The sequence below is a fragment of the Varroa jacobsoni genome, unplaced genomic scaffold (assembly GCF_002532875.2).
Source record: "Varroa jacobsoni isolate VJ856 unplaced genomic scaffold, vjacob_1.0 scaffold_761, whole genome shotgun sequence".
NCBI lineage: Eukaryota > Metazoa > Arthropoda > Arachnida > Mesostigmata > Varroidae > Varroa > Varroa jacobsoni.
This window is the reverse complement of record NW_019213663.1, coordinates 1-24,638: the sequence shown is the minus strand read 5'-3', so window position 1 is coordinate 24,638 and position 24,638 is coordinate 1. Positions and strand designations below refer to the sequence as shown.

Genomic DNA, 24,638 nt, shown 5'->3' with positions numbered 1-24,638 from the left:
AAAAATACATATATTTATCGGCATACGATATGTACGTAGCTGTACGAAATGAGCAGGGTAGAACGTCGATCACCTACACTTCTTTCCAGACAGGAAGAGGGCGCCCCACGGACAATTTGAGTCTAAAAGATAGTACAGGAATTGAGGTCAAGCGTATGCCAGAGAGAATCGGCACGCAGCCACTTTAAATCGGGTATGTCTCTACTACAGATCATCCAGTCAGAATAAGCAAGAGCTTTCGATAAATTTGAAGCTAGTGCAGCAAAGATCACAAAAGCGCTTGCTTAACGCTCGGACGAAGACAAGATCTGATCTGTCTAGAGAACACCGCTATTTGCACTATGCTCATTCTTGTGGTTACGTGTTAAAAAGCTTGCTGCAGTGGTTTCTAGAGCAGATCTTCAAGCAGACGCATTTACGGCGAGCAAGTGAAACCTGAACACTCGGTGTTCGTGCATCTGACAAAACACGTCTGACTATTGAGTCATTATTTGACAGCGAAATCAATGGATTCGATCTCTGCCTAGTCGAGCCCAAGTTATATTCGCAAAACGCTAAGTATATTCCCTTCGGTGTAAATACACAATGAATAATAACCTTCACGATATAATCGTACCACTAACTACGACATGTTTCGTGTCCATACGTTTTGTGGCGTATATCTTCCTTGTGAATGTTTTGTACGAAACATGTCATACCTATACATCTCCTCGTTCTAATGGTACGCTTGTTTACAGTGCTAACACATGTCACGGGAGTAAGTAAAATGAAACAATAACGCGAGTGATATTCAACTTACTATTAGAAAATTAATAAGACAGCGCTCAAATACGGTCCTGCAGAAAGTGCGCAGGAGGGAAAAGGACAACAGAGTTACCTAGTCAAATCTACCGCTGAGCTCTATGGGCAGTTCTCGGTATGTATCCCGTCTCGGTCACTGGACCTATAAATTGCTCATGTCCAATTGTCGGTCGACCGCCCGATCCACTGTCATTAACGATCATACTACTTGTTTACCAACAGAGGTCGCTGCTCGCCGCTGGCGTGGGAACGGCAATTGTTTCGAATCGGTAGCGTTAGTCGTCATAAGCAACGGCGCAGCGCAACGATTCGAGACAACCAGGATGTATAGTAACATAGGCACCTAACGATGGAGTTAACATCGCTAGCGCTAGCCAGTTTAGAAATCGATATTGAGGACAACTGGGAAGGGGGTGGACAGATGCTCCGGGGCCCGTGCTGCGTCCATGCTGATATGCATTGTATAATAAGTACGTACGTATGTATCTGCACAGTTATGACAAATAGTCTGAATAATGTTGAAGATGGCGTCGCGTTTGATAACAGAAGATGTGTTGCAATTGAGCGGATCGTACAGAAGCCCTCTAAAAAGCACATTTAACAACTGAAAGCGTTAAAAAAATTCAGCCAATATCAATATACAAGTGCAATGTCGAAACAGACTATGCTCCGTATATACTTCTATTTTTTTTTTGTACGTTTCATGATAAAATTAGATATTGAACACGTTCGTATTCAATACAAGACACTGATCCATTTTTGATGTCGTAGTGGGCTATGCTATACGCTTAATCATCTTGTTAAAAAAAAATTTTGCTTAATTATCTAGTGCTTAATTATCTATGTTAGCGGAAATCATCACACTATCGCCGCTTACTTTTATTGATTCCTTGAGACAACAGATAAACCTATATTTTCCCTATGTAGCCATTATGATTCAATAATGCCCGAACGGCCAGCAACTACCCAAGTATGCAGTCTTATATCGCGCAGTCATCAATTTGTGTTATATTTGGTGCTAAATACGACTAAACGCACGATCATACCCAAGTAATATTTATAATTTAGTGTCCTATACATTCATCTATTCACGTATCACTTCGTTTGAGCACTCTGTCATGCTGATAGTCCTGCTTCTATATTTTTAGTAACATTTTTTTTCCAGTTAAATTTTCGTTCTGGTTGTTTCTGTTATTGCTGTACACACCTAAAAATTTTATCACAACTAAAAGAATCGAGCGCCGTCTACTCAAATAGTTCCGCTCAAAAATCACCCATGAACCTATTGTGAATACCGTCATGCACAGGAAAACGCTCGCGTTTCCTGTAGAAACATTTTTGATAGAAACTAGGGGGTCTGCCTCAATAGCCGATGTTATCGCTACGGGTGCTTGCAATAAAATGATAAACCACTTGAAAAGATCCTGCTTATATAGCCGCTCCGTCCATCACGCACCCTGTTAAGATGCTGAGAAGTTATGCCGCGAAATGACTGGTAAAACTAAGCAGTCACTTCGCTGTATAAAAAGCAATACAAATCACAACACGACACGCTCGCTGGTGCTTTACAGTCAACAACTACACAACTGAAAACATAGAAAGACTCATTGGACTCGGAAACCATGGATACCTCATTGTCGGCTACGAATCTCCTCCTGCGACTGGCGCTGTTCATCTCTAAGGGTATGTTCGGTATAGTACACCCGAACTTTCAACTCTGTCAAATCTAAATTGCCAGCTTGCTCTCATTTCGAAGCTGCACGTGGAACAGAAAATCGTATTGCTCGATGGAGTATTGCTCGAAGTCTGGTTCCTTTCAAGAATTCGGAACATCAATATCTCAAGGCCATAGAAGCGACTTGGAAGGAGCAATTAATTCTCTTCTTCATGACAAAAAAAAAGCATATCTGATGTGGCTAAATTACACCCCTCTACGTATCATAGAGGCTTATATGAACTACGAAATCTATTGGTTCCAGTTGGGCCTACGAAGTTTCGATCGCCTGTTTATATCCTTTATGGTCCGACACGTACGGGCAAATCCAGGGCTGCTGCTAAGATTGCTTCTACCGGCAGGGTATAGTACAAGAATAGGTCTCAATGGTGGCATAACTATCAACAGGAGGAAACGGTCATTTTAGACGACTTTTATGGATGGCTTCCATGAAATGAACTCCTCACAATCTGCGATCGGTACCGATATCAAGTTGAAAAAAGGATCCCACGAAGAATTCAATTTTAGTATTAGAAGCATAGGTAAAAAAGTTAGCATACATTACAACAGCTGATACTATACATTTAAATCTATACATCTATATTTACGAGTAGCTGGAGTAGAATCATTAGGCATAACATACTCAGACCAACCAATAATTGTTCCATTTAAAGTTGTAGCATTTGTTCCAATAGGAACCCATAATGATCTATAGGTTCACTAATTAAAAAAGAACTTATATTTTGTACATAAATTTAGGAGTATATTTAAAAACTTGATTATGATGTATAAGGCCGGCTTGCTGTTGTAGAAAATATGACAATAATCCAGGAACAGAACTTCCTATATGAGAACTTACTATATGATAACTGATAGCTCCGGATTCTAGACAATTTCATCTAAATCCTCAGGTACGATGCACAATATATATTTTAATATTTTAAAATGAGTATACTGATTACCTACTTCCTTACGAATATCTGGCAATATATTCGCTGAATATAAATTTATGAATTCCTTCTTGATTACCTATATGTATTCATAAATCCTAACGTGGTTGGGTTTCCAACAGAGCTGTACAGGCTAAACGAATTACTAGGGCGAAACAACAACAAAAAAGGCCAAGTCCTCAGGAAGACGACGCACAGATAGGCCACGTCCAATGTGCATCGCCTAGAGTTCGCCAACGCACAACAGAACGACGTAAACAATTCGAAAGACGACACTGGCTCATAACATGCATTCTTAAAGACACGCTTATGTCTGTTCGTAAAACCGGTCTGACAACAACTAAACTGCAGAAGCAGAAGCGGCTAAAATACTTACGAATACACTTCGTGGCTTACTTGAGAAGGACTCAATAGAGCCGAAGAAAAAATCAGCCACCGAAATATACCTAACAAACTAAGGCACTTCGCAAAACCACAACTACTACCTTTCTACCTTTTTTGACAAGAAGACTCGTTGTTTAAATGCTACTTTCTACTGTAGATATACGTATCACCCCCTCACAAATAACGTATGCCTGCATGAGCTCTATGCATTTTGGTGCTACGTTGTAGCCGCTTTGCTTAGCAACGATTGGGGAATTTACGTAGGGTAGAAATGAAAAGTGTGCGCCCCCACACGCGCCTGCTCCAAGTTCAACCTCATATTTTGAAAGAACCCCTTAATTGAACACCATTGTCGCATAATATTTTGATGTAAAAACATAGCTACTGTTAAAAACATATCACTGTTAAATATAGCTAAAACAAGCTATATTTAACAGTGATACTGGCTTCTCACCTATAATGTGTTATGTTTTTATGACTAGGGGGTGCCTTACCACTCGCCACCCAGCACAAAGATGCCATAGCGTTACTAGCAATGGTATGCTCAACTAAATGGTTAAATTTCACAATAGAGTCAAGAAGCAAAAAATATCCGACATATGTATAATGTCGGATATTTTTTGCAGTAGTCAGTTATCTAGCTCTAATTACGGTTATTATCGTTTCTTTCTGTCGGTTTTTTTTGGGTCAAGCTCTTCGTCTTGCAGTTCTTTGAACAGCTCCTCGCACAGTATGCATACATCTGCCTCTTTATTCACGAGACACACAAATGGGGTCAGCCTAGGCTAGGTCAACCTGAGCCGTTCGCCATACACTGCCTCTCTAGCTGTAACAGTAACAACGGCAGCAAGAACAGCGGTATTGTGGACATGTCAAATCGTCGGTCAGTACGGTTTTCCGTATCTCCTTTTCTATTTTTGCCATTAGCGGATGCGTTTCCCTCAATGAATTTCCGACATTTTCCGACGGCGTTTCGTAAGCGTGAAAAAATAGGCATTATTACCCGCCCAGCCATACGAATATATGCGCGAAAGTTGTCTGCGTTGTTCTCTTTTGAATTTCAGTCACTGTTGCTGTTTCGCTAAACATGTGACCATACCTGACCGGGCTGTCTGATCTGTTAGACACAGGCCTGTGTGCATCTTTGTGACGACTGCTGCCAGCTGACGTCACTGCGCGCAGACACGCTTTCGACACGTTACATATGGTAACTTGTGTACGCTTCTTAAGATCAATAAAGTGGCCTAAAATTTTCGATATTGACCTTTATACTTTTCACCTATACAAAAACTGGGTTTCGGCATTAGAACAAAGTGAAGGGTGAACAATACTTGATAATTTGTTGGATCGATAAAGTAACATTCAGAGTAAACTGTTCTCCTATGTAGAATATTACGAGGCACGCTAAAATTGAATAAACCTCGTGCTCCATAAACTTCAACAAACCACTGAATCGAATCTCGATGACCGGTTACTTCTTCCTAGTCTCTACAGATTGTCTTAGGAGACGCGCTTTTTTTGCTGCTTGACCTGGCTTTTTCGCCGGACGTCACCTGGTGCTCATTACCATGAACTTAAAGGGTCTATACCCATAGCCCGAGTAGGCTAAATGGTACCCTTGTTTCAACTGACTTAGCATATAGACCTATTATATTACCGTGGTCGTGCGTCCTTAGGATACACCGCATGCTAACTAAGCACGACGTGTTCCCATCAGTAGCACTCGGCTGCCCCCAGAAAACAAGAACTACGAGTTATCGAGAGTTTTCAAATATATAGTGAAGCTGTTCTGAAGCGCTGGCTGGTCAGCCGAGACAAATGAATGAATCAACACAACGCCCTAACAGACAAGGCTGGGCCAAGCTAGACTAGATTAAGGAGTGTCGAATTCGAAGCGAAGAAGTTTGGCCCAGTCCTTTCGGTTGAAGCTGTATCCTTTCTGCCCACAGCAGCAAGAGCAAAAGCATCACGAGCAGCAATTTCAGTGGTGCAAAGGCGAAGACTTCGAAAAACCTCAACGGTCACAACATAACGATGGCAGCGAATTTCGTTCGGCAGATTTTTCCTTTTCATGGTGCTCGCGCGAGGTTTGCAGCACGAGTCGCAGCAGCAACAGCAGCAGTAGTAGTAGTAGTAGTAGACAGCCGCTGCTGCTGGTACCCTCGTTGTTATCGGGCGCTGACTGATTCTAGCCGCTGGCACTTGCTGTACTTTCTGTTGTTGTTGCTACTACTGCGACTTCTGCCGCTATGTGAAGACGTTTTAAACAGAGTGAGACCAAGTGAGAGACGAACACTTCGTCGTTGTGCTGGGGTACGGTTGTATCGCCGAGGCGGAGCAGAGACTGCTCAGTTAGTCTAGCACTAGCCCCGCTACCAGCATCTGACGACAGGACGTGCTGCTCGTCGCCGTTGCCCGTTGTCGTGCAGAAGAAGGATCAAAATCTGGCATAGACACCATCTGCCACTTCGGAATCTGCTGTTGCGGATGCAGCCGCTGCAATAGTACAACTTTTTGGTGATCTAGGCCATTTTGACACTGACAGATAGTCAGGTACGCACGCGCACACAGACGTCAATCGTTAACAATCTAGCAAGAAACCAGCTTGACTATTATACGAGATCGCTTACATTATGTGCACTGGATGTGAAAGATTACTCAACAGTAATAATCGAAACACGAAAAACAACTGAAAATGATAAGGGAATAAACTTTTTGGATCACGGTAAAAAAGTTTTGACAAACTATGCCACTATTAATTTGTAGCGGTTTTTGGAACCGGATGAGAAGATGGTAAACTCAAAAATAGAAGCTACCATGAATGGTGGTCCGGGTTTTCAGAACAATAAGACATGAGTATACGAATGGATCGAAGGGTACGCGCATCGAAGGGAAGATGTCGTCAAGGAGTGGCTGAAAAGATGAACATGCCTAATCGTAGTAACGAAAACTGGAACACCGTTTAGACTATACTTTGTTTTTTGCACACATATGATGTTTCTATATAAATACGATCAACACGCGGTATTATCTAGATGGAGGCTAGCACCGTTCTCAATTGCATATTAGATAATATATCACCATCGAAACACTTAACGTATACACGGGCTGTAGATTGTTAACATTGATTAAACTCATATGGTCGTTGAAGATTTAAATCAATATGACTGAGGATCGAACCTAAGAAATGTGATCGATATAAAAAATAGGATAATGGGTCAACGGTAGCGGCACAGTTCGGGCAATGCATTACCATATTTGGAAGAGGATGGGGTGGCAAAAAAACAGCAAGTATAACTGTAGCTACGTGACTGAGCAATTAAATACCGACAGCCAATCCGCACTCTGGATTCAGGTTTGTACCGAATTAAGTTTAAGTTTGATTTTGAAAAATAACACAAGTATGATCCCCGTACTTTAGAAATAATTTGCAAAGCACATGACTGAACCTGTCGATAGTATGGGACAAAAGTATGGATTAATAGTGTACGATCAAGAAGGTGCCCATTTATACTGCACGTATATAAATGACAGTATGCATTGCATGCGTTTAATGCAAAATTAATTTTGAGAACATAATGGTATATTAAATGTATACATAGGATTACTTTTTTTTTTGTATAGGACCTATAACCAACTAAGGTGCATGTGTGCTGGATAAAGCTCGATACAAATATAAAGTACGCATTACGTATGGCAGTGGCATGGCAAAGATGTGTGCAAGAAGGGAGAGTGCCGGATATTGGTGTAGTACCATTCCCTATCACATAAGAGGTTAAGTGTTAACAATTACTCAATCCCAATATTCATTATTAGTTACTATCATCTTATACTACTACCTTATCGCTAATCATCTTAACAAATGTTTGCCAGTACAGCGCGCCGTTGCCATAGTGATAAAAGACGCTCAGGTCATAGGAGGTCAATCCTAATAAGATAACTACCGGATTTGATTGTTACACGCGCCGCCATCCCGCTTCTTCCAAATTCGCTCCAAAAGTTCCACGAACGTCCCCGAAATAATCATAACCAGATTATTTTACTCACCGCGTTTTTCATTTAACTTCATTAAACAATGAGTCATCTATGCGTTATCTTGACTTTTGGCTTAATGCTACCGCCCGATACGCAATTCCTATGGGGATGGCAGATATCGCTGTTTTGTCCGCGCATCTTGCAGTAACGCTCGATTACGACTTACATTTGATCGTTTCGTACCCGGTGTAGTAATATTAAAATCAGAGTCAGAGTTCATCGATAGCGGTAGCAGTAGGTCTACGGTCAAGGCATAACTATCGTAACTTAGGTACAATGATAGTGTAGATCGACGAATGACACCGAGCCCCATCGAGTAATAGAGCCGTCAGGCTCATTGCAAAAATTTCGCCGTACGCAAACGAGGTCAACTCCAGTTCCCTCAGCATTTCGGGAAACGAAAGCATTTTTATGAGGTTTCAGGCTGCTTCCAGCCGCTGATCGCTAAATCTAAACTCACCACCTGCGCTCAGTATCACTGGCCGTACTAGGGAGCAGCTATTACCGAGGATCTTTGGTAATCTCTTCGCAACCATTTTGCCAATATGCCCACCCATGTATGCATGTGTGCTTACGCGTTTTGATTAGACACACGCCATAGGCCTATTAAAGGCAATGATCAGAACGATTCAAATTTTATGACTGAATCTGCAATAGGTTGCCACTCGGCACTTTCGAAAATGCTGTAGTTAGCTTGATTGTAGCGTACACGCCAGCTATATATTTCGGTTCACAACGACGTTCTATTCCATTTATCGTGACCTGACACGCAAGTTCCATTACACGTATTCAAGAAATCCTCAAGTAGATAAAAAGCTCTTTTAATCAACTGTATTTTTCCCAAGTTTTTAAAAAAAAACACATTTCGTTTTTATTTACAAAATAGAGATAAAATAAGGAGAGAAGAAATGATATAGCCCACAAAACGGACCGCGCTGAACTATTATCAGATATTTTAATTTGGGCCACCTTGCAAATCAACATGTGTTGCTGGAGTGAAATACGGACGTCTGTTTATACAATTTACCTGAATGATAACTAGACGTTTTCCATGCTACGAGTTCGATTGTGTCCAGCCGGCTCTGTTTTGATTAGCTCTATAACGTCTATATTGTATGACGTGGCAGCTATTGTCAAGTACTGCTAAAAATCCACGTTAACAATATTAGGCTTTTTCTGGGGTGGCCTGAGTTACAGTTGGCAAGTACATTCCTATGGTAATGTTGATTCCCGATTGACGACTAAGCAATCTAATGGTGCGTAGGGTGCCAGCAAAACAAAGGTATAGCTTCTAACATATGTCATTGGCATGCGATCGAGAGTTCCTACAGGCAATAGGGCCGCTGTTCACGCGTCATAAGGCAAGTCTTTGACGAGAAAAATGTTTGATCGCTATATCGGATGGTTCAGGTCAACTGTCCCATACATATAAAAAATATCAGTTTATTCTACCCAACGCATCTACGGCTATATTGCTGTTTAACAGACTGACTACCGTTTTACGAGGCTCTATTGTAGTTAGCCAGTGTCGCCATAGCCCATGCTATATTATATCTATATACAGTACCTAGTAGGCGCCAATGTGCGACGACAAGCTCTGGTACATCGAATAATTTCATACAATCATCTATAAAATTAAAAAAGAAAATATATTTTTTACGGCGTTTTACATAATATTCGCTCAGAACATAACTAAATACTACTACGAACTATTATGTGTAGGGAGATTGATTCAGAAATGAGAGGCAACTACTTTATGCACTCTGCGCATTTTGGTGCTGTTAGGCACACTCATTTCTAACTTACTTTTTAACAAAAAATATACATAATTGAATTTTTATCTTTGCTGTTTCTACATGCCTCTTGATTATGGTTGGGATTCAATCTAATTTTTGCACATGACCCATTGTTGGTTTCGAGTATGATTTATATCTATAAGGTACAATACTTACCGAACCCCATATACTGATAGTCAACATGATTGACGGGGCTGTTTGCTTTTTTCCCAATCTTGAAATGCTTAAGTAGTTTTGACATGATTGGTAGGGGGGCTCCTCTTCTATCTCGGCTTACGTTTCGACCTTCTGCAGTCGGCTGATTTTCGGTTCTTTATAGGTGTAATATATACACATACGACGATGGTTGGCAAGGTCGAAATCGGCAGGTATTGCTTCGTCTACCTCTCTCCGCTCCCGTTACGTCTGACCGTTTTGTGTTAACAAATTGAACACAACGCATGCCCAATATGTTCCAGTGGATCTCCTTTGTGTAATAGCTCGAATTAGTCCAGGGCCCCTTTCCAACGAAGTCTGTAGGACTACTTTTGTTCTACACGACACGTCCAATTGTGCGGTCCGTAACGTTGCTTGCCACTTTACATATTTCCGCACGGCACTCTACGACTTTATGGTAATCTTTACACGAGAGCACGATCGTCACTACGCGACGTAACAGCAGCATTAGCAGCAACGTAACATAACGCTGACTCACTGAACAGGCGTTTTTCGAAAATTTTCAACCATCCAATAGACGATACGCTGAAAGTTTTGAGCAATCTAAAGCACTTCCTGCGATCTCGTTTACTCTGCTACAAAAACTTTTCCTTTTTTTCTATTGCTTAAGCAAGCTTACCTGAACTTCGCGTATTTATCGCGAAATCGGATATACAACATTAGCACCTCTGTCACAGGGTTGTCCGAATGTACTTTGATTATTTAGTGTAACAGCTTTATATTTTTTTGCTGACTCTATTAATATTATATTACTCTATTGTGACTACGATAATATTAATATAGCTTTCGCGGTTGGGAGAACACACACAAGCCTCCATGGACTTTCTATTCGTCAGGCCATCCTGCTACTATGGGGTGAACCACGAGAAGCTGGCTTCGATGAATTGAACTACTATTTCAGCAGCATCAGCGATGCCAATTGACCAAACGAATCTGGCCACACAGGCGAGTGATGCAGACCGCAACATAAAACAACAGTGGATTTGTGTTGGACTTCGAAGAGAGGTGTCAACTGGGAAATACTAGTTGTAGCCTGGAGTCTGCTTTGTCTGTCCGAGAACTGGGTGTATATGTGTGTGCGCTTTGTTTTTCACCGGCGCTCGCTGACTATCGACGCGAGTTGCCGGCAGTGGCGACTGCTGCTCTACATCTGTATACAGTAGCGCAGCATCGTTCGTTTACTGTCGTTTTGCACTTCTTAGCACTTAGCTCACCTACACCACCCGCTATAAGCTGGGCGAGTTAACTCCACACTAATGGAATCGGAGTCGTCGTTGCTACTGTTTTGAAGCCGTGTGCGTCGTTCTTCCACTACTCCAGCTAGAGGCGCTGCACACGACAATATTCCCCCTCAGAGCTAGATATACGAAGGGAACAAATCCAGACACGAACCAACCAAACCTCTCCCTCACCCCTCTTTTCCCCACTTCCCCTAGAACTGCTACTACCTCTGCCAGTTCAGGTTGGAGGGTAGACACGACAATCTTTCGCTCCCACCATGAATACGACTGAGAGTACGGTACAGCATGGCTCGCTTTAGACCGTCGAATTTATCCCTTTCTCTATCTCACAGCTGATGATCGTTGCTGGACAGAGAGTGCAGACGCTGCTTGGCGCTCGAAGGTGGCGCGGAGTTCGTATCCGGTCAATGCCAAACTATGCCAAATCTGAACGCGCCGCGCAATTTACAGCTGTTCAGGAAAACCTACGAAGTTGATCAGAGAGGGGCACCCTTGTGTTTTGGCGGGTTTGTCAAGTCGCTGAAAAAAGATCTGACTAGCCAAGAGAAACCTGTATTACTAATATTAGTAGTACAGATCTACTGTTGAAGTGTAGGTATATTGTGGTTGGACAGAGGCGATGATGCAGCTGCGCGAACTTGTTCTTCGGTTAGCTCTGTTTTGCCACACAAAAAAATGCTGCAACTTCTGCTCTTATTCCGAGTTAACTTTGTTGCAGATGTGCTCACCCACTGACGTTCTGATCTTTGTTGGGTAGAGAACTAATTAGCCAACTGGCCGGCTACGGAAAACGCTCGCAACAACGATGAACGAATTCGATGACGAGAACAGAGAGCAGTCATGATTGTTGACACGATAACCGCACTGCTAAACAAGGAACATTCTTCCTTACAGGCACGGTTTCACCTAGCTTATAACCGCGTTTGTCTCTTACAAAACAAACGAAATAGGCACTTCGATACACAATCAAAGCATGAACGCAGTGGGTGTGTCTGGGATTGGTGGCGCCATCTGGTGGTCAGATGAGAAAACCCGCGCGAAGCAAATAGAAAAAAATTACCACTGCGTTATTACAGGCTCTGGAATAGACAGTGCAGACAACAACACAGCACTGTGCTACTGCGTCAAATCACCACTTACAAAGGAAAGTAAAGGATTTTGATCCGGGGCTTAGTTTCTATTACTTTCTATTCCCTCTATATTAAATCATCCCGGATTTGAGCCAAGAGGGCAACCAGGAAAAGGCCATGATAAAACTGGACCCACTTCAGTCTCTAATAGAAACTTGTGACAGGCAGGTTTTACGTTACGAAATATCAGCCCCGACGTGAAATATGATCAACCATGTTTCTTTCCACTAATCGTTAGCTATACAATCTGTGGGTCTTGGTGAACTTAACTTGACTTTTCTCCTTCACCTCTGAAATGTGCATTAATAACGATTGCTAACGTTGAAATCCGAACCAGCGATGGTCGCATATTGATGGTTACCGTGACAACGAACCGAGGGAGCTGCACATCAGACAATCGCGCCATGCCGCTGAAATTTCTATCGGAAAATAGAGAAACATTGTTGACAAGTAAGGAAAACTCGATGAATGACAAGAACTGCCATTACTTTTAAGGTTAGCTGCAAAAAGCTAATAAAATAATATGAGTTTTTCTTTCAAGTCTGCTTGCTTTAGATCTTTCACAAGGTATGGCCAATGCAAAGAACATCCACTAACAGAGGCTTGAAAGGAAAGCCAGCCTTAGCATTTAGATAATCTTATTGTTTCTTTACTTAATCACTTTTTTCATTTAGCATACGTCATGAACGTTTTTACTGAGATTTCAGCTAAACAGATGTTGGACATCTCGCAGTATATGCAATTGCTTTAGCACTGGGCAATCTGAAGCTTTCCAATAATCTGATGATATTAAATAGAATTCTACACGGAATAGCGACGTAATAATTCACGACCGCTCTACAAAAAGAGTAATAAGACGTATCTTATGGTAATAAGTTTCACAGAAAAAGGGCGCGAACTTAATTACAAATCGAGAAATGAATTATCTGAATCTTGTGAAGTTCGTTATGATTTTGAATTGTTTTAGAATGATAGCAGTAAAACTAATTTTTTTATATCCAAGAGAGACAGATGATGAAACAAATATGATAAAAGTGTGACAGGAAGTTAGAAGCAACGCAGTTAAGGTTACCCTTATTGCACGGGGGTCAGAAACAGATAGATTTGTTCAGTGCCATTGTTGGTGATTACTTAAACCAGGTTCTTCACTTAGTGATATTTCCACATGGCAATAACCAGGGTTCAATTAACCGATGTTTATCGGCAGTAAATAATCGCGACCGTTTACGAAGAGTACTAACAATGTACCCGTACTTAGGTTAAAGAAAAGTATACATATCTATAGTCTTCAGTAAGACGTTATCTTCTTGATCACAATATCTTTGATATGCGGAAGCATAATCATACTCACTCGATGCGGAGATTAGCGAGTCTTTCTAGCCCAGAAAATATAATATCTGAGATCCACCATGAGCCATGAATATATGTTGCTAAGCATTACGAGTAATGTAATAATTTTCACGACATGAAATTCTACAAAAACGGGAAAGTTAACCTGAAAATGTTCTGGTATAGAGTTGACTGAACATTGTTTAGTTTTGCACCAATATCGTCATCTATATCTAAAAAGCTCTACGGTTTGTCCAGGCATGTATACGACAACGAAAAAGAGATACAGTGAAGGGTTCATTTGGCCGCAAGCTCGCACCGTCAGCTCTGTGATGAAGCAAGGTGGAGTTGGGTACGGATCGCACCACCTCGCCAAGGAGATCTCGCAACATACATGAGTTTTGTAACTTAAATACACACATCTATTTATACATATATATTGTGAGCCATACGATGTAGGCGGTAGGCTCTCGATTGATTAGCAGCTTTTGCATAAATATCTTCATCGCTGCCTTCGGCAGCAACGCTGCCGAAATGCCAACAGTAGCAGGATAACAACAAATGAAACGCGTGCTGACGCTTGCGGAGAATGTCTACCGAAAATAAAAAGTAAACGGCATGACTGTTATAGGTGATATTGCGGTAGGTATGAACAACTCTCACCGGCAGAAGTGATCGATTAAAGCACGCTGACTTTAGACAACTATTTTAACGAGTTTGCTTGATAACCCTCTCAATGCTCAGGAGTAACGTCCCACTATAGGGCCATCTAGGTTCCCTTCCATTGGACCGTTTTATTATAATCAGTTGAAGACACCAGGCTATAAAAACACGCATTTATCGATCGAGTCGTACCATAGAATAACATAGTGATGGCAATTACACCGTTTTAGGCCGCTTACGAACGATTAGCGGCTTATCTGCGAGCTGTCAATTGGACCACGTGCATCCACATTGCTTACGAGGGGTAAAACTCTTCGTACAGAAAATGCGAAACCGAGGAACTAATAAAGATGGAAAAGAGGCTTACGGTAATTCAAAAGAAAAATGAAAGGTGCCACCTTTATACAATGCTTATCCTATCATTTGTGATCGGTAGCCAGAGGTACGCGACACAGATTACCAAACTCAAAAAAGAACTTACAGCAAATCAGAGATATTTGCATAATTGCGACGTGTCCGAGGCATAACCGTTAATTAACTGACAGTGCTTCACCGCGACAAAAAGCAATCTAATGAATTTATAGATTCATCGCGAGCCAGTTAGAGTAAAAAGCGCTTGCTAAGACTTAGTTTAAGAACTCAGATACAAGCGTAAACAGCGCCACATTAGCATAACTAAGTTATAGCTCAGCTCGATGCCTTCGAAAGGAAAAAAAAAGCGTTCGGTTTCTACTTTTTTTCATTGTATTGAATTATTTCTCGTGAGAATTTCAAAAACGTTAATTAATGCTGTGATATATTGTGCCTATCACAGTTCGCGTTGGAATGGAGCAGAATGACTGATGCGGTGACTTAGCAATAAGTTTAACACAAAGTCTTTATTTGATGAGATGCATATTACGGTATCCTTTATATTTGTTTATGTATTGTGTGTATTAGGTATATACGTTTACGTGAAAAGGTTCGCCTTCATTCCTTAGCGGTACGATGTGGCTCTGCTCAGTCGTAGTCAAATTCCACAACATATCATGTATGAAATACACTGTAGTAGTAGTAGTAAACTTCGACAAACTTTCATCCAATTATGACAAATCGTTCAGTTATTACTATTTTAATTTGGATCATTATTCGACTATTGACATCATCGAGTACACGATAGCAGAAATTGGTTGTGCGAGGCTTTCTCTAATGCGAAAGACGATCATGTTCATTGGCACAATTTACTACATTAAGGATGAGTACAAGGGTACATAGGATAACGCATCTGTCATAAGCTTCTTTGTTTTCCTGGCTCTGGCATATAATGTGACTGACGCACTTTATCGGTAGAAGCATTTGGATCGTCGATCATCTATCGTTATATATTGATCTGATGAACAGATAGGTAGAAAGACCTCTCCAAGTATAAGGGTTTTTTTTTATTTCAAGTTTTATTTAATTCCGCTTGAATCTTTACAACTTTTAGCCTTTAATCCAATAAGCTACCGTTCCGTTTGCATTCTGTTAAAATTGATAAATATCAGCTTTGGATGTGTTCATAAATGCACAAAAACTGTATGAAATATCAACATGATTAGTATTCATTATTTAAAACCACTATACACGAACTTATTTCTATTGAAATGTATGACAGAAAACATCGCAAATAATAACATCACAGGAAATTCCGCACGTGCACACGGCGAAAAAACCACACCACTTACCTACAAAGATTACGTTCGAAGCATATAATATTATCTATATTATATTGACATATTATAAAGTGATTGAGCTAAGTACACGCAAAGGGCGCGACCTTCAAAACGACAATAGTTGTAAAAATGCGCTCCGTTCAACGGTAATGTATCCGTAGGTAAAAGCAACAAAATATTTTCTCTGATGCGTGTAGCACGGTGCTGTTGATCGTTGTATACGGGTATAGTCAAGATGCGAATTATCATTGATTCATTTTAAGCAAGTAAATTTAGTTAAGTTGGCCATTATTGTCGGTACACAATATTTCGATGGTATATTCTGACTACAGTCGCTCCCAGTTTCGTCACGTAAACTCAATGGGGCCACGCCTTTTTAATCTTATACTATGGATTCTTTTGTGAGTCTCAGGCTAATGAATGACGCTAATGATTAACGAGTACAGCGGGAAACGTACAGGAAGGAATCACGTGATGGCTTCTATGCGTATAAACCACGCAATAGCTATAGCAAAAAGAACTATTTAATTTTGCTATTTTGATTTGTCAATAACGCAAGCAGTGTCGTTACTGTCATGTTAGATTACCCCAACCGATCGACTCTAACTTATGAATTATCTACACATACACGAGTCAATCAATCGCTATGGTCGCAAAATCGACGTAGGCCAGCCCAGGTCAAGAGGACGTACGCTTTTTACATACAACCATTTATCAACTAGAGAGATGACAGAGATCGGCTTGTATTACATATGTATATACTTTGTTTGCTGCCTATCACGTCACACATGGAGATATGAAAACGAAAAATTGAATTAGTAGAATAGGGATAGCATCACCATATTAGCACTGGCGACGCTGGTAGAGGGAAATGCGCGCTACTTATATGAATGAAAAAAGCGCGTTTAGAAAACACTGTTGAACGTTACTAGCACGCTATGGGTTGTTTGTTATGAATGAAACAAACGAAACATTTTGACCAGCTGAAAGAGTTGCACTGATCGAGGACTTCATCCGACGAAAACAATAGAAGAAAATTGTTTACCCGCTCCTCGATAATGCCTATGACCAACATTTTCAATCTTCTTAATCTCGTGATATTCTTTTGGACCAATCTAGTTAAAATCTAGATCAACTAAACAGATAGTTAACGAACTCTTACAGCTCATCTTTGCTTGAATCTTTAGCGTGCCGATCCACGAAGTCCTTCAGATCATCAATGTCTCTCGAGCCACTGTATTCTTCCACTCGTTTGCCGTCTTTGAAAATAATCAAAGACGGATAGCCCTGCACCTGCGTGTTTCGAAAGCAAACATAAACGTAACCTTTAGTAATTGTTTCAAAACTTTCAAACACTTCATGTGGTCAGCGTTAGAATAATTTTTGAACACGAGATGTCCAAATATTCAAATATTGTTTAATTGTTTTCGTTAGTAGGACTGCTTGCGTGTTTCATGTGTTCCGAGTTATACGACCCAAGGGAAGTGTATTTTTCTGTAAGATCTAAGTTAGGGCCCAATTCCGGTGAACGCGTTTGTATTTGAGAGCCATTTTTTTTTTTAAATTTTATATGGAGTTAGAAATGGAGTGTTTTCGTAAGGATTCACGGAGGAGTTACATGAAGGCTAGCTGAACATGTGTTTGAATCAGCAAAGTGTGCGCTCCATTGACAATATGAATATTTAAATACACCCTCCAATCACTGGATTGTGAATCATTTACTTTTACCAAAATTCGTAAAAATAGGAAAATTTAGTGACGCTTATTGCCATCTCTTTTGTAACAGGCCTTAGGCACCGACTAATGTAACCGACACCATATTTAAAATAAAACTAAGTCAAGTGGGATGAAATGTATGTATATTCAACCGAACGAAATAGGTACGCAAAAAGATATTACCAAAAAAAAAAGGTGGTCGGACGCCATTATAGGTTTTCAGAAGATGACTTTACTCAAATAGTTACTTCGCAACATTCAATACAATAATACAAACAAGCTTCCGTATTTCGTCATCTTAAACGAGTGTAGAGAACTATACAAGAACTGGATTCACGAACGAAATCATAGTACACAGAGATATTACGTCGTGTTTCACGCGACAGCTTTGCTACCTCATTGTTTGTGCAAAGGTTGTCGTGCTGCGTGCAATCCACTTTAGCTATTTTGGCATTGTCGACTTTACGCGCAAGATCCGTCCAAACAGGAGCAAGATTTCGGCAATGTCCGCACCACGGAGCGAAAAATTTGACAAAGGTAACACCGGCGCTAATCTCCGAGTCGAAGGTATCCTCCGTAAGTAAAAGGGGAGCGGACTCAGTCGGGACAGCTTTCTTCGGATCCTCCTGAAAAATTGTGGGTAGACGAATGGATTAACTGAAAAAATAAATTTAATCCTGGACAAATGTCCTCCTGCGCTTTAAAGCACTTGCAACTATGCGCTTGCAAATGGTCTTCGTTTTGGCAGTTAAACTTTGAAGTATCACGATTTTTTTGAAACTGACTTGTATTAGCACGATTTTTGAGTGCTAATACAAGTCAGTTTACGCTAAATTTATAAAGTTCAATAACCTTCCCATTACAGTGTCATCAGTACAGTATTTGGACCCAAGTATTGTAGATCATAGCTATTCATTGTGGACTAAATGTACGACCAAATTAATAATATAATTAAGGACAAATAAAAAAAACTAAAAGACTGTAAACATGTATGGTCTTTTAATTTTTTAAACAACACTGTAAGGAAACATTGCTTTTTTATCATTAATTTCAATGCATTGTATCAATAACCAAACCTCAAGTAGGTCATAATATGTCGAAGATTTAGATATCGTACTCGCATATTAATGGCACATCATGTACCTTGACCATTTTGTCGACAAAGTTAGATAGGTCATCTAAAGTCCTTGATCCCTGGTACTTTTCGACCGCTTTGCCAGCATTTTGCAAGAACAGCAGCGTAGGATAGCCGCGCACCTCAAAGCGCTTGCACAGGTCAACATGCACAGTACAATCGACTTTGCCGACAGTGACGTCCTTCGAGGAGGCATATTTCTCGGCCAGCTTTTCCCACGTCGGAGCGAGGTTTCGGCAGTGACCGCACCATGGCGCAAAGAATTTTACGAAATGCTTCCCGCTGGCAATATGCGCATCAAACGTAGCATCGGTCAATTCAACCAGCCCTGAAGGTGAACAGAAGGTGAAAGGAATGAAGTTTATCACTCTTAAAAGAAAGCTGCATTTGTCTAGTGCTAATCCTCCACCGATTTTTTTCCTTACCGTACACCTAAAAAGAGCGTCTCTAATAGGAGCAATATATAAAAGGCATTGTGTGCGAAACTTAGTTCTGGGTCTACATAGCAGAACTTGGATATAGGGAGGTTATTGTGAGCAAGGTAAGTTGACGTTGTGTAGGATTTTGTTGATTTTCGTATGACTATATTCAAATACATTCATCCTATGCTTCAATCAAGGTTGTCTACGACATCGAAGCAAGTGAACACCGCATAAAAATTTCTGAATACCTACTCAGAACTACTATTGAATGCTTCTCTGTCGTAATCGCATTGTGTATAGCTAGTTAAACCAACGTATTCGTCTATTTAACTTGGATATGAGTACAAAAAACAAACAAAAGGTGAACACTATCCAAAATAATTTTGCTATATACACTTAATTATTTCGAAGAACAAACAAATGTGCATAACACTACTTACCTTCAACTGGCTGTTTTTCAGGCTTCTTTGAGCCAATTTTCTCGAGTACCCACGATGAAAGAGCCTCCAACTCCCGGGAGCCGCGGTACTTTTCACCATTCTTTTTCTGGCCAGCCTGTGGAAATTAGTAGTAGTAGTAAGCGTCAAACATATTACATTTTTCTGGCTAGCATACGTATTTCTATGCCTGGACTTAATTAATAACTTCAAACAGAGGATATGACGAAGAAAAATAAGAGTTTGCGGCAACTGCTTATTTATGATTAATACCTAATCGACTTACTATGATGTTACGTACCTTGAAGAACTTCAATGTTGGGTACCCCTGGATCTCATGGTCAGTGCAGATTTCGGGCTCTTCGGTACAATCGACTTTTGCAATGATTACCTAAAATCCAAACGCAGGTTTAGATAAAAAAAGAAAAAGATAATCTATCTCCAATCGAAAGTGAATCCCGTATGCACGTTCCATGCTTATTTGAGGTTTCATCGTATGCGTAACACAGTCTACCAAAAAACCTGACTCCGAATTACACAGGCGATCAACAAAGCATGCCTGGAGAAAAAGGTACATAACGCTAGCCAGTATATGATTCTGTCATCTGTTTATAAAGCGTCAGCCACAAATCAATCATTATTATGAAACATATATATTATATTATATATATATATATATTATATTTTATTATATCATATTATTATATATATTATATTTTGTTTTACTTTACTGAAACGGCAGCCTAATACTTTGATTAAAGCGAGTTAACGGATCGTTTATCTGCTTGCGAAGTATGCTCGTTTATATAATATTTTGAATTTTTTGTTAGATTTCCTCTTCAGATAAAGAAAATTTATTATTTTTATCATGTACACTGCATGATTTATAATGCCAATTGTCGCCGAACGTCGACCGCTGCAAACGCTGTGCGATACTACGATACCATTAATAATCCTATAGGTAAAGCATCCCAGAAAACAGTTAAGAATAGGTAACAAACGAATGTATGTCTGTGTAAGGTCTTCTTATATTACATAATGTAGAACTTGAATTGGCAACTGCTGCTCCCTGAGAACTCGCATTCAACAGACTAATTGCTGTTGTAATGACATGGCACGAAAAGGTCAGCGACAAGGACACTGCTTGCGTCAGATCGATCGAGACGGCCGGCAGCGGTCTCCTTACACCACAGTTTATTTTTCCCCCGAAGGTAACACCTGTTATATGCGTATATAAGAGAATGGGCGAAGCACGTCTTAAAACTTAAGAACGCGAAAAGCGACAAAACGACCAATCTGACGGGCTGCACCTTTCAATTGGGTGAATCAGATCAAGCCTGCTTAACTATGGCCGCCTGTCTCCACAAAAATTCCTAAAATGTTTGTAATACAATTCCTATATGTAGTCATGGCGGTAAGCCATTACACGACCAAAATATTTTGAAAAATAGAATATTACTTTAATAAAATTTGTTTTAGCAGATACATTTTAAAACAAAATATAACTAATGTCTATTATTGTTTATCCAAATTTTTTATTTGCTAATGGTCAGGTATTACATGTCATTGGAGAACCACTTCGTTCCTCTATCGATGGTCACCGATTTTTGCCCTTACCTCTGATTTTAAACACGGTTATGTTAAAGCCGATCGTTTTTACTTAGACGCTTGAGACTTTACTAACAATTATTTTTTTCAAAGTGGTTCAAAGCAATTATCAAACTTACTAAGTTATGCGGAACGCTTTGTTTAAATCGAAGGTGCTGGCGTTGCACTCAGAATGAGTGTTGGGCTAGAGAGTTCTGATCGTACCCAGCTAACTATAATTATTCATACGGCAAATGTGTATAGTGTGTTGACTACGAATTCGTGCTTACGACTTTGAGACGAACTAAATATAGACCCGATAAAATCAGATCCATGATCCTCTTAAAGGAACTACAGACCAACTCACGATCGAAGTAATAGATAGTACCCTTCATAATCGATCGGGGTAAAGTTTCGAGCTCGCCAGCTCACTCAGTAAGTCAAAAATAATCAAAATAAGTTAAAAACGACCGACGTTAAAACTGCGCTGAATACAAGACGGAAGTTCAACATACTACAAAAATAATCACATTTACGAAACTTGAAAAACGCTACTTGTACGGTAGTTCAATCGTCAAACCAGGGCCGCGGCACCATACAATTTATGTTTTGACAAATCTGAATCAAGTCATTCCAATTATATAGAGAATTCAAGAAGACTGAAATATAGGAACCAACGATAAAATAGCACTTAATAGGCGTGCGTTAATAATTCTAGTAATATTGCTTTGCTGGGTGCACATTATTACGAAAATAGGAAATATACTTTCATTATATACGAAAATAGGGATACGCAGCTAAGTATTACTTGTCAAACAGTAATTTATTAAAGAAATTTTTCAAATTCGAATTTAGAGTTCAGTAAGTACAAAGTTTCTATAATGAAAAAAGCTAAACAATTAGAATAGAACGAGATCCTTCTTCTCATGTTATGTATAATAAACGATCAGGTATTTGTGCAAAGCCAAGGGGTGTCACTACCGTAAATAAGCAAACAAGGCAGAACATTTCGATTTAATGACCTGCGGCTGAGTATGCACACAATACGTATAATGTTAGTACAAAATCAAAGTATTCCCACATAGTTATTTTAACTAAAAAATGTTGAAAAAAAAACGTATTTGAAGTTCTTCAACATTTTGGTACCTTATCACCAGTGCGGGACGAACCTGTATTAGGTTCGTGAGGCCGTTTTTACACCAGCATACGAGACATCGGAAATCACGACAATACAAATGTCATATGAAATAGAGTTTTTTTTTCCAGTTTTCAACCTTAAGCGCATCAACACATCCGCTAAATGTAGGGTAATAAAAAAGTGATGGACACTAAAAACGGCCTCAAGAACGGTCGCTAAGGGGTTCTACCTGACTTTTTAGTTAGCTCACCATTGCAGTCCAATTCGAGCTCACCTTATCTTTGTCGACAAACTTGTCAGCCAGCTGTTCCCAGGTAGGTGCCAAACGTTGACAGTGGCCACACCACGGAGCGTAGAACTTAACAAAATAGGGTTTATCCATAACGATGCCTGCCTCGTAAGCCGCTTTATCTAAGCTCACTACAGATTGGCCCTTGAAGAGTTTGTCTTCGGCAAGTACGACCCCGACTGTTGCTATACACTGTAGTGTCGCTAGCCATTTGCATGCCATCCTTCCTGATCCAACGAGTGAACTTCGCGTGCTCAGCAGAAGTTCACACTGTCACTACAAGCCAGTTTGTCACGCATAAGCACTAACGCAACGACGCAGAGCCCTTTCTTCCGTGGAATAACAATACTAGCAATTATAGAGCGAGTTAAGACACTGGCAGCTCTAGATAGTGCTGATAGAACCCCCACACTGACTTGACTACATTTGGAAATCGCCTGTATTGCCGGCCGGTATCACATCTGTCGTTTTACTAATGCCGCTTGCCGTAGCAACCAGCAAAAATATCGTTAGCGTTGTCCGTGACGTTTAAATTAGCAGTCCTGTGTCGAGACTGAAACAAGGAGAGACAGACAGAAGCACCAATAATAATTAGTAAATGGTAATTAACTTAGACAACCAGTTGTTACAACAATATTTAGCTTTACTGGGCGTTAATATGTAAGTGCACCAGTATGCGTCACGGAAATTTAGTGAGATACACCGTTATGGCGGTAAAATGATCTAACCTAAAAAGTAACTGCGATGAACACTGCATATTCTAGCATTCTACTTCATACTAAAAAATACGTTAGAAGTTAGACTTTTAATTATTTCAGTTTTGCTTTTAATTCTTCACTAAATGTTTTTTTACAAGTGCAGACCAAGAAGATACAAAATGGATGCAAATCAACTTCAAGCAGGTGCATACTGAGCAAATAAAATACAACACTCAAAAAACCTATGCACGAGAAGCATATGTATTAGCGGCAAAATCAAATTTTCTAGTTATACTGTAATTACCATCTGATGATGATAATAATAATAGCTATTATCTATTTATACAGATATATGATGACAGCATCGTTTGCGTCATTCACTCCGATAGAAATGTAAAGGCGGACTTTAAGTTATAGCATTCTACAATACCTCTCGCTACGAGCTTTTAACTGTCCGTCGGACACACGGCCACTGCAGGCGGTTGGCTAACCACCAACTTACTTATGCTAGTTGCTACAACCACTACGAGTCCTGTGCAGAAGATGATACTGACTCGTAGTGTCGCTGCTCGCGGGTGCCTGGCTTCGTCGTCCGTCGAGCGATTGTAGCAGACGAAGACCAGCAAAGAAACGTCAGTAAACATGCCGGCCTTGTCTGTTTGTCTATCTATCCAGTGTTCAACTAAATGCCATCGTCTGCCAGATCGATTACAGTAGAAAACGTAAATAAAGGTACAGACGATGAGCAATGTGTTTTATTTTACAATGGGTGCTACCATTAAGCATTGTTTCAGACGGCGGGATCCCAACACGAAACGACGTGTGGGGTTCACCCGGTTGCAAATTTACACCGTTTAATGTGACCCGAAATTTAAGAGACAAACACGATACTAGTACACCAGCAGTGGCACGGAATTGCCTGCTACGCTCGCGTAGTTACGTTGTATGTGTTAAATGATAGATGATGATGGTGATCAGCGTTTACCATGCATATTGAAGAGGATAAGCAGAACAAGGCGGGCAAAATCGAATATATTGTATGGAAACAGTGTTCGATACCAAAATATAAAATAGCAAACCACGCAGGATTCTTAATACGGTTATCTTTGCAGCTAATCATAGTAATAGGTTAATCTTGGCCTTTATAAGGGTCCGTAAATAATGTCTCTTAGCGAACACTGTTTGCTACAGTGATATCGAATAACTTTCTAATAATAAGTTCTTTGAAAAAGGGAAATCCAGTTTTAAGTTCATCTAGCAATTATT

At 40.2% G+C, this 24,638-nt stretch overlaps 2 protein-coding genes across 2 annotated transcripts in view; both read right to left on the bottom strand.

Moving 5' to 3' along the window:
- Positions 1-12,761, bottom strand: part of hwt (SH2 domain-containing adapter heavyweight) — a 106,462-nt gene extending 93,701 nt beyond the window's left edge. The window contains exon 1 of the mRNA XM_022838415.2: positions 9,837-12,761. Coding sequence (XP_022694150.1) covers positions 9,837-9,921 — 85 coding nt within the window. The 5' untranslated portion in view covers positions 9,922-12,761. The remainder of the gene's footprint in view (positions 1-9,836) is intronic.
- A 2,350-nt stretch (positions 12,762-15,111) lies between these two features.
- Positions 15,112-24,040, bottom strand: LOC111263385 (thioredoxin domain-containing protein 5). Its single transcript, XM_022838412.2, has 7 exons — positions 23,875-24,040; positions 22,660-23,227; positions 19,962-20,051; positions 19,664-19,778; positions 18,810-19,129; positions 18,062-18,292; positions 15,112-17,243 (listed from the first exon to the last, which is right to left on the bottom strand). Exons 2-7 carry the CDS (start codon positions 22,894-22,896, stop codon positions 17,109-17,111), a joined length of 1,128 nt encoding a protein of 375 aa, XP_022694147.1. The 5' UTR covers positions 22,897-23,227; positions 23,875-24,040; the 3' UTR covers positions 15,112-17,108.
- Between the last annotated feature and the right edge of the window lie 598 nt (positions 24,041-24,638).

What these genes read in the sequence shown, in the direction of transcription:
- LOC111263385 (XM_022838412.2), bottom strand. Translation starts at nt 22,896, where the DNA reads ATGGCATGCAAATGGCTAGCGACACTACAGTGTATAGCAACAGTCGGG. An exon ending in TGAAAAACAGCCAGTTGAAG is followed by an intron (nt 19,130 to 19,663) that starts GTAAGTAGTGTT and finishes GTTCACCTTCAG; the next exon opens with GGCTGGTTGAATTGACCGAT. An exon ending in TTGTCGACAAAATGGTCAAG is followed by an intron (nt 18,293 to 18,809) that starts GTACATGATGTG and finishes ACAATTTTTCAG; the next exon opens with GAGGATCCGAAGAAAGCTGT.